Source organism: Thunnus thynnus, chromosome 7 (assembly GCF_963924715.1).
Source record: "Thunnus thynnus chromosome 7, fThuThy2.1, whole genome shotgun sequence".
Classification (NCBI taxonomy): domain Eukaryota; kingdom Metazoa; phylum Chordata; class Actinopteri; order Scombriformes; family Scombridae; genus Thunnus; species Thunnus thynnus.
In genome coordinates this window covers 11,046,609-11,057,023 of record NC_089523.1, presented here as the reverse complement: position 1 = coordinate 11,057,023, position 10,415 = coordinate 11,046,609, and the positions used below count along the sequence as shown (strand labels likewise).

Sequence of the window (10,415 nt, the reverse complement as noted above, 5' to 3'; positions counted from 1 at the left end):
TGCTCTCCCCGCAGCATCCCAGATGCTCCGAGCCCTCGCCCAGCCAGACGCCCCTCAGCATCAGCAGCGAGTCGGACACAGAGCGGAGCACCCCTCGTCTGAAGAAGCCACGCCGCAGCCGCACCATCTTCACCGAGCTGCAGCTGATGGGCCTGGAGAAGAAGTTCCAGAAGCAGAAGTACCTGTCTACACCTGATAGGTCAGTATAGAAGAAGTGCAGGTCTGTTGCACACACAGGCAAAAACACAACCGTCAGTACACAAACACAGTCACAGAGCTAAAACAGTACACAACATAAAAACACATGAATAGAACACAGTAAATCATTTCTGTGCCATCATCATTGCTACCTAAAATGATTAAGTGACTAACTTACATTAAATAAAGCAAACCACTGATTTGTTACAGGTAACTAATACCACAGTTATTAAATTTCAACAAGATGTTAGGGAGCTACCAGAGTCATATAAGTGTCACTCAACGGTGACATTGAGATAACCTGCATACCTGGCATAGAGTGCATTTTGAAAGTAGAGCACACACACACGCACAGACATTCACAAAGCCACAAATGCAATTATCAAGCAATGGTTAACCTAACATCATAATTTTTGATTTATCCTGTGGGGGACGTCTCATGTAATGTGAATTAGTCGAAGCCAGAGCATGACCTCAGCATTTTAATTCAGTCATTTTTAACCCTGAGCTCTCAAACAGCAAAACCCCCCCCCCAAAAAACCAACAAAGAAACACTGCCTTATTCAAGAAAACAGGGACAGCAGCCAACACAAGCAAACAGAAATGTACTACATTGATTTACTGCCAATCATTTCACACATGTGCAGGTGTATATAAAATACATTAAGCCTTCCACAATAAGATGAAGTAATCTACATATTAGTATTTGTGTCTTAAGTTCCATTCTGCGGGTCAGTTTTGGGACCTGACATGAGGTCAGACCATATTTTCCAGTTTTACTGTAGACCTCACTTTTATATTTGGCCTGCAGGCTTTTTTTCCTATTATAACCCAGAATAGTATTGAACCATAAATGTTGTAAAACGCTTTACTTCACATGCGCACTTGGAATTTCAAACTATTTGTGAACCTTTGCATCAAGCAGAGATTGGAAGTTTTTACACTCCACCCCCGTTACTCGTCTATGTTTTTTTCATCATAGTAATTCAGAAGTGATTACAAACAAAAATAAACTGCCTCATGTACAGTATGCTCCTGCATTTAGACATGCAATAGCTACACTCGCACCCTCTCTGCAATATATCTGCTGAGCACATCTTATCTGAAAAGAGATTTTAAATAAACTTGATTTATTTGTCATTCCATTTACATCCCATCTGTGGGGAAAACTCCCACGATGCATTATTAAATATATCACATCTTGGCTTGCCTGGATCCGTTGGAACTGTGCCATGCCTCATCTTAAAGCAGAAGATGCCTGAGGCATAGCACAACTCTGTGATCAAAACCAAGCACCTGTACAGGTGACTGTGCCAAAATACTGCATCCTGTCAACATATCTGATTCTGACATTGTGTTGAAAATTAATTAAATACTCGGCTGGTGGAAAAATATCAACAGAGAAAATCCCCTTTTAAAGTCCCACATCAAAGGTGTGGCGTGCTCCCCACTTTAGTTTGTTATGATCCAAAGATAACTTCACTTTTCTCTCCTTTGTCTTGGCTTGGATCCTCTGCGGTCTTGAATTGGAGGGGCGGGAGCAACCAAAACCAAAATATCCTTGAGAAAGACTTTTAATTATTTATATCGTGGAGCAATAATGATTTTAGGCTGCTTTCAATTATGATAATTAGTGCCACATAATCTTCACTATCACCGTCACTGTCGTCATGGTCATCATCATCATCATCATCATTATTATTATTATTGTTAAAAGGTATTCAGTTACACCCAAGATTCCTTTGTTAAAGGTGTGAGAATGGAAAAATCTGCAGTCTTGCAATAGCCTACAGGGAGCAACTGAAATACTGTTTCTATTGCTGTAAGTGTGTGGTTTCTCTCCATTGAGAACTAATGACCATAAATAAGTGGGGTGTTTTCCTTTTCTGCAATTACTTTCCCTTGCCTCCAGTCGTTGCCCTGCTATAGTCTGGGGTATGTATGATAGTGAAGTTTGATAGACAGTTTGATTGCCTGTATGTCTGGTGCTTTTTTGAAGCATGGGGACATACACACCCAAAACCACACACAGCCCTTAAGGGTATAAGGTTATGTAGACTATCCTATGGATCTCTGGGATTTGTTGCTCTGCTTTTTAGATTTTGTTCACACTCTTTTTTTTTTTTCCCTCTTTCTCTGTCTCGGCCTCCACTTTCACTATCAAATGAAAAGTTAGTTCCTTTCACTGGGGGGGGTGGTGGGGTTCAGAATCCCTTCATCTCACTATTAAAGACGTTGAGAAGAGCAGAGAGGAGGAAATCTCATTTAAAAAATCCTGATAAGTGCTCCTTCCCTTTACAAATGAAAGTCTTGTTCACTTTATCTGTCCCTTCCTGAGGTATCACATTACTCACCAAGCAATAGCCCTATTAGTCATGGATCACCACATGTGGTGGATGCATTCAGAATTTTCTCCAACAGCCCCAATCATTCAGCTACAAGTGCTGTGATTGGATTACTGACCTCGGTACAGATGTTTCAAACAGTGCTGCAGGTGTACAGTCAAACTGGAGCTACTAGCAAGTCAGCTTTGATGTGTTCAAAGACGGAGCTAAGAGAGAGAGGTTTCTTACATTGATGTTTGCAATGGTAGAAGTGTGTAAAGCATAGCATGTATCCTGTACAGCCTAGGGATTAGAATCCAGAATGAAAGATCTATCTGACTGTAGTCTGTTTTGTTTTGTTTGTGTCTGATTTTTCAGGTTAGACCTGGCCCAGTCACTTGGTCTCACACAGCTACAGGTGAAGACATGGTACCAAAACAGGCGCATGAAGTGGAAGAAAATGGTAAGAGACAGTACCACAGTGAAGCCTCACGTATCTGGAAACGCCAGCAGAGCTATTTTTTAATGGATCTTTTCTGTCATACTTAAAAGTGCATTTTTTTAATCCAAAGGTTTGGCTGTGATTTTACCGCTAACTAACTGTTGCATGTAATGCTGATAGTGAGAGAAGCAAATGGCAGGTAGCATTATGGCAGGATAAGAGGGTGTGGAGAAGCAAAGTGCGGTGTGAGGTGTGACCGATGATGACGGCAATGAGAGCAAACACTTTTGTAGGAGGGTCAACAACTCAGAGAACACAAAGAGACCTCAAACCGTTAACTCCGAAGATAAATGAGTGCAAAAGGGGCAGCCAGGAGCAATATGTCTTCTCTTAATTACTATAATAGCAAGCACTGCCTTTGACTGCTGCTGCCATTTATTACCAGAAGAGCCCACTGAGACTGTGCGTGTGTTATTTTAGGTGCTCAAAGGAGGTCATGAGGCACCCACTAAGCCCAAGGGGAGACCCAAGAAGAACTCCATTCCCACCACAGAGGAAATAGAGGCTGAGGAGCAAAGATTGAAGATGGAGGAGGAGGAGAGGATGAGGAGGGCGGCCAAGGAAGCTGCACTGGCTCACGGAGGAGAAGCGTCTCAGATGGAACCTCAAGATCTCAGTTCAGTCCCGACTGTAGCTCCAGAAACTCACAATCCAGCCAGAGCGATAGAGGCTTCTGAGCAAGAGCTGCCGCTCTTAATGCAGTCAGAGACTCATGCAGCCAGCTAAGCAAGAGCAAAACAACCAAAGACTAATGCCAACCTGAAAACAAATAGTGCCTCAGGATCACTGTAAAAAGCCTGTGCGATGTTTAGAGCCCTTTGCTTTAGGGATTTGACTGGAAACATATTAATGGCATCTGATCTTTACCTAACATAGCCTATTGTTTTTGTGTACCATACAAAGAGCTAACATGCAAAGACACTGATTGCACTGGTAAAAAAAAAAAATTGGCCTTTTAAAATTGTATTTGATCAGGTCCCTAGCATGAGGAGTGTAAATCTGTCAAATCTCAGCAGGTCAGTCAAGCCTTAATCACAACACAGTGATATGTATTACAGCATCAAGTGATTGTGTGTTACAACCACAAGAGATCACACACACCTCTTGATCCTCCAAGCTGCCTCACATAGTGCATGTGCCAAAATATCAAAATTTGCCTTACTGTGGTGTATCTATATATCTGTGTACTCTGAATCACTTCACTGCCAAAAAAAAATATATAATAGTAAATGGCTTCAGTGCCTTGTTGGTCTCAGAGGAACGCTTTTAACGTGTTGATAAAATAACTATCAAATGCAAGTATATTTTTTTACAGTGATTTTTGATTTCAAGTGCCAATTTTGGAGAGTAAAGTTTAGAAAAGAAAGATGTTTAGATTTGAGTTCTTCTGAACAGCTTAAAGGCGCAGATTTGTTCATTATTTGGTGAGCTTGTGTTCTCTCTTTTTTTTCAATCTGAAAAACAATATTACTTCCAAGCCATACACTGTATCATACTGTAGAAATATGTATAAAGTATAAAATATATGGTCTTTCGGATATATATGTAAAACAGTATTTTTAACTGCTGTTTTAAATTGGATTAAAATAGTTTGTATGTATAGCGTTACAGCCGTCCATGATCTTTTTCTCTTCTTTCACGGGAGTCAGGATGACTCTGCTTTCTGCCACGAGGCCACTAAGACTCTTAAGCTTTCAGAGATTCTCGGAGGAAATAAATCATGGCCTGTGCCAGAGATGCACAGCAAACGCTGAACATTTAAATCTCAAAGACGTTTTCAGCCTGCAGGCTTTGCATGAGTACCCAAATCAGCATGTTAGACTTGCATTAACATAACACTGTCTGTAACTGCCTGTCACTGACTTCTCCGTACACTTCAAACTCAACTTTCTTTCCTTGCAGAGATTTGTAAGTTGAAAGAGTTTCACTTTTTGAATTATACAGATTTATTTTTATTTGTTATTGTTTCATATGAAAAATGCAGTATTTTTCTGATGTAAATAATGCTTGTTTGGTAAGCTTGTTTGCCTTTTTTTTTAGGTTTGTTTAAAATCATTTTTACTATATACAAGTGTGTGTTTATGTATTTAAATACACTTAATAAAATAGCAATTTAAAACTGATTCTGTCCACTTGGTATTATTATGGTGTGATTGTTTTCAGTATTGACAGATAATATCCTGTTTTTACATTCTTACCACTGGATTAAATCTGATATATCAAAGACATTGTTCTGCAATTAAAATTCATATATCAAATGCGTCACACAGTTGCAGATTTACATGCATATTCTACTTAGCATAATAGCCACAAACTCAGCAAACTTCCATGTTTGTTTTGGTCTGTAATGAAAACAGTTGAACAAATCAAAGTTGCCGGCAAGATCTTTTTACATGACTCTCCAAATAATTCTCAGATATACTGCCACACTATGCTAAGTGTGTATAAATCAAATAGTTACAGTAGCCCTGGCAGGTTGAAGTTCAGGCAGATCCATTACAGAGGAAGCTTTTGAAGATATATTAGCCTTAGTTTAAGTTCATCATAAATCACATTTAAGAGAACAAAGCATTTAAGCACTCCGTGTTGTGACATTTATCATCTTTATCTGTACAGCAAACAAGATGGCCTGTAGTGCACCTAAGGGCTCTTCTGTGACCCTGAGTGAGCAAGGAATGGTCTAAAGTGTATTTTTAGTGCCTGATACTGGACATGGATGATTTCTAAAGCAAACACTGCAGGTTAGCACTGAGTGATGGGCACTGTGCTTTAACGCCTTATGTAAACATTCTTAGTATTCTTCATGTATGTGCCCATTCAACAGCAGAGGCCCCGCACTTCTTGGAAGTATGACATTTTAACTTTTTCAGTCTCAGTCACGGTCATCAAAACCGGCAGATTAGAACTGGTTTTTACACCATTACTGTTTTTGTGCACTATATTGGTCAAGTACAGTAAATAGCACAGATAACTCTTTCTTGTCTTTTCTTCTCTCATTTAAAAAATGTATACATATACATATATACTGTATATATTATTTTCTGTGCAGTACATAGAAGTTAATCCAGCATCTTTCTTTGTAAATCATTTTTGAAAATTAAAAGAAAGTAATTTTAGATCAATATTTTTTTATTCTTGTTTCAGCCCATTGAAGTATTAGTTTCTCCCATAACACACTTGCATTTCTAAACATCCAGAACAAATTTAAAAAAATAATTATTTTATTATACAATTATATATTAAAAATATTGTTTACTGTATAATGAAAGATCTTTATACACATCTGTGGCATATGGCAGTTCAATCTGTACTTACAGCAAACACCGAGAAGACTTTGAATGATGATATAAAATGAATGTGAATATAAACAGATGTGAATGAGATGTATAAATATTTAGTTTGAGTGTACAAATAAGAACATTTGTCAGAAATAACAGGCACATATTTTAGAAATATAGTAATAAGCAGAATTATATTACATGAGCCTTCACTAGTAGTTTTCAATCTTACTAAATTGTTTTGTCTGTGAAACTAATGTTGTTTGCATTTTCCAGATCATACTGTGTCATGAAAGGGTGTGTGCAGTGATACCTACAAACAATGTAATGTTGTCAGCATTGTCATATTCGTCATTACCCTGCAGTTGACCACATTTGCTCGAAGTATGTTGAACAAATCCTTCCAGCTGCCTGGTTAACAGCACTAGAAACACAATATATATTATGATTATGTGAATTTATGCTAACAACTGTGGGTATAGTTATTTGTTTGGGAATATATTAAGCTTTGATTATTCAGAATTAGTCTTTCAACTTGCCAGGCTTATGTAGAATGAGCTGTGACTCAGCATTGCCACCTGGTTAAATTAAGACAAGAATAACAAAAGCTTTTGGAGGAGGTACAGTCAATCTGCGTTAATTGCAGGGAATGAGTGCAAACATTTTCCTATTAAATATCCTTGTGAAGACAGAGGTTGTGGCTGGCAGGCAGGGAGGCAGGTCTTCAAGGAACCGCACTTTTGCAAGTCTCCACAGGCTGGTGAGCTCCTCCAGGCTAATTGTTGTGTGGCGAGGTAAGTAAGACTTCCAGAAACAGCCCTGCGGTGAGACACTGGCGGCCTAATTGGAGAATCTGTTATTTTCTCACAGGTCCAAGTTCAGCTGCAGGTCACAATAGTGAAGTGGTGTCAACCTTAGCCAGCCCCCTCACCCCCACCCCAGCTCCCACCTCCACCCCATCACCCACCCACTAAGACATCCATCGCGCACCTTCACCTGTCAGCTTAGCGTACGCTCAGGTAATTAGCAGGGGCTGATGTGAGAGGGGGAGTGGGCGTTACTCATGGTGTTTCACCCTTATTTGTGTTATGACAGAGGAAGTTGTCTCTAAGTGTTGAGTGGAGGAGCAACAGCAGGGCTTACCTAAGTCAATATAGGCGGATGCTTTCTACAACATACACAATGCTCCCCATTGTCTTCCGAAAGAGTGGAAGAGTGGCAGTCATCAGCAATGGCATGAGGATCACCTCCTCTCAGAGGTGCAAGTACATGTACAAGACATGTGGATGACTATTGTATGTTGAGCAAGATAAGTCTCACTTCCATTTCCAGCAAGGCTCAAACTAATTCTTATGTGGAAATCAAAAGTGGGAATATGTAGGCAAAATGGACACCAACCGCAAACTGGTAGTGACCCTGGTTCATTGGTGGACCACCACCAGCAGGTAGACTCTAAAAACCAGAATTTTGTGCATTTTTTAGTCATTTCAGTCAAGGAACCAACAATTTATGCCAAAAGGTTAAAAAAAAGATTGTGCTATAAGAACTAATCCCTCTGAAATCAACAATACAGGTTATAATGGCCGCACTGTACACCTGCATGAATATAACTAAATGTTACTAGCCACACAGCTGTGAATGAAACAGCTGATGCCAATTAGCTAATGCAAAAATGGCTTCAGTGCTCTGCCTGAACCTCTATGCTTTATTCATTGCAGATCTCAGCGTATTGATCTGACTGATTAGATGTTAAGAGATGTCCGTGACAGTTCTTCTACACTTAGCTGAATTTTAAACTCATATGGAGTGATTACAAATATGATATTTTTAATTATTCATTTTTTGTCCAGTGTAACACACTGTAAAAACAGTTTGTAGTGACTACAAACTGTGTGACTCATTCCTTTAATGGAGTGTGAACTGCAAAAACTTGACTCACTGTACATAATGCTCTGCTGAAGGCTATACTCTTTGCATTTGAAATACATTGCATAGCATAAACTGCCACTGACTTTTATTAGAATTTTAGAAACAATAAAGTTTTTATTGGTTGCTATTTTTGTGAATTTGTAGTAGAAACAACTTAACCCTCGTTATGCAGTTAACTTTGAGTTAGTTACGCAAGCAAAAGATAAAACTGCATCAAGACAAATTCTTAAGAGGAACACATTTCCTCCGTTTTAATCATAGACTGTTTATGAAGATGAATGTAGCAAGGTGTGACATCACCCATTGATTTGCACTGAAGCCTGTTTGAAAGCCAGAGCTGCTGCTTGTGGTCGGCGCTATCTTTTTGGTTTGAAGCCAAGACCTTCCAAATAAGCAAGCGGGGTGTTGCCTTTCATGCTTTGCTGGAAACACACCCCGCTTGCTGAGCCGGCCACAACTGGAAACACCAACTAACGATACCTGCGCTGTTAGCAGGTATCGTTACCAAGTAACATCAAATTTACCAAAATATTGCTACAATGCCATTGTCAATCACAGCTGTCAATCAACGCCCACACAGCAGACATCAAAGCTACTGTAAGTCCTCTAATCCTTATTAATGGAGCAATAATTTCCAAAATGCTTTAGCACACCTTAGTCATTGAGAAGATTGACACCATAATGACTTGTTGAAAAAAATTATTGATTAACTTTTTTTTTTTAACTATTAACTTAATATTTCTGGAGAGAAGTTGACGATTTTTCAGTGGGAGTCAATTGAAGCCAAGATTTTTTTTTGGAGCTAGCATTTAGCAGCCGTCAGTGGCATTTCACTTTAAGGTACTTCTGCATTGGCTTCAGCCTCAAGCTGTGGTAGTTGCCACTTAATTTTAACAAATAACCTATTTGCTAAAAGTGGCAGAGAGAACTTCCAAGTAAAACTACCTACATGTATCCAATAAACACCATTTATTGCCAAATAGAGGTCACTACCACAGGTATAATGCAATAAAAATGAATATGTGTCCAATATTTATGTAAGTCAATGAACATTTTTCTCAAAATATGTCCTTACAGGTAAACCAAAATATATAGTACAATCTCAGTCAAGTTTGTCATTCAGTCCTGTATAATCTAGACCATGCCAGTGCAAGGAACTTGATCAGTTTGACTGGAATTTGTTTCATTTTATTTTGTATTCCTTGTTTTGTTCTTCCTAAGAAACATTATATCGAATTTCACAGCTGGGAAAAACCCAAAGAAGCATTCATTTGTTGCCAGGACCTGATGAATCCCATTTTCTTTGAATCACTTCCGTCATTTACGCAATCATGCTTAACACAGATGCTTTACGACTAAGTGCCCAAATCATTTCTCAGTGCATCCCCTGTTGATGTACTGTGGGATCTCTCAGCCTAATGTATTTAGTGCGCTAATTACAGTGCTGCCCGCCTCCCTGTCTTCTTTCGATAGCTCATGCTCTGGTCAACATGTCTGGGAGACAACGACACTGCCTCCCACCTCCAGGCCCTCAAGATCATAAATCAACCAGTGGGCATGAGTGTATGTGTGTGTGTGTGTGTGTGTGTGTGTGTGTCTGCATGCTTGTTTTTGCTGCAGGGAAATAGAAGTGCTTGTTATGGAAGTCATGATCACTGGCTCAGGGATGTATCCGCCTGCTGAGGAGATGGGCGGTAATAAACCTGTCAGTTGACTTTTACCCAGGAGCTACCGTGAGCTGCTACGTCCAAATCACTGCAGATTTAACTAAACCCCAAAGACCTCCATGAAGATGCCTGTCAGTAATGACTTAACCCCTACATGGCTAACAGTCTGTAAATGGGTTTATGCAACTGCAAATTTTAACTCCTTAATTGCAGATCACGTACACTAAACATGTTTGCTGACCATTTTCAAATGTATCTTACAGTTTTGTGGTGAAGATAATTTATGATTAAAGGTCCACTTGCTGTTGATTCTGTGCTTTCAACTACATCTTATGGCCTTCATTAAGCACATGCAGCTAGCTCATGTGTTATCATGTTACCTGAATGTGAACTTTCGGTTCCCAAAGGTCAAAAATACACATCCATAAATACACAGTTTTTGGATTTTGGACATGTTTTTACTTATCAAATCAGTTAACAGACTCTATGTAATCCATCAAGTCAAGCATTCATTTTT

The 10,415-nt window shown here is 39.3% G+C and overlaps 1 protein-coding gene across 1 annotated transcript in view; it reads left to right on the top strand.

Annotated features, from left to right (window-relative positions):
* The window catches only part of barx2 (BARX homeobox 2), an 11,768-nt gene extending 6,721 nt beyond the window's left edge, over window positions 1-5,047 (top strand). The window contains exons 2-4 of the mRNA XM_067594272.1: window positions 1-199; window positions 2,901-2,985; window positions 3,445-5,047. The exon at window positions 1-199 is cut by the window's left edge and continues 117 nt beyond it. Of these exons, the coding sequence (XP_067450373.1) occupies window positions 1-199; window positions 2,901-2,985; window positions 3,445-3,750 (590 nt within the window). The 3' untranslated portion in view covers window positions 3,751-5,047. The remainder of the gene's footprint in view (window positions 200-2,900; window positions 2,986-3,444) is intronic.
* The last annotated feature ends 5,368 nt before the right edge of the window (window positions 5,048-10,415 follow it).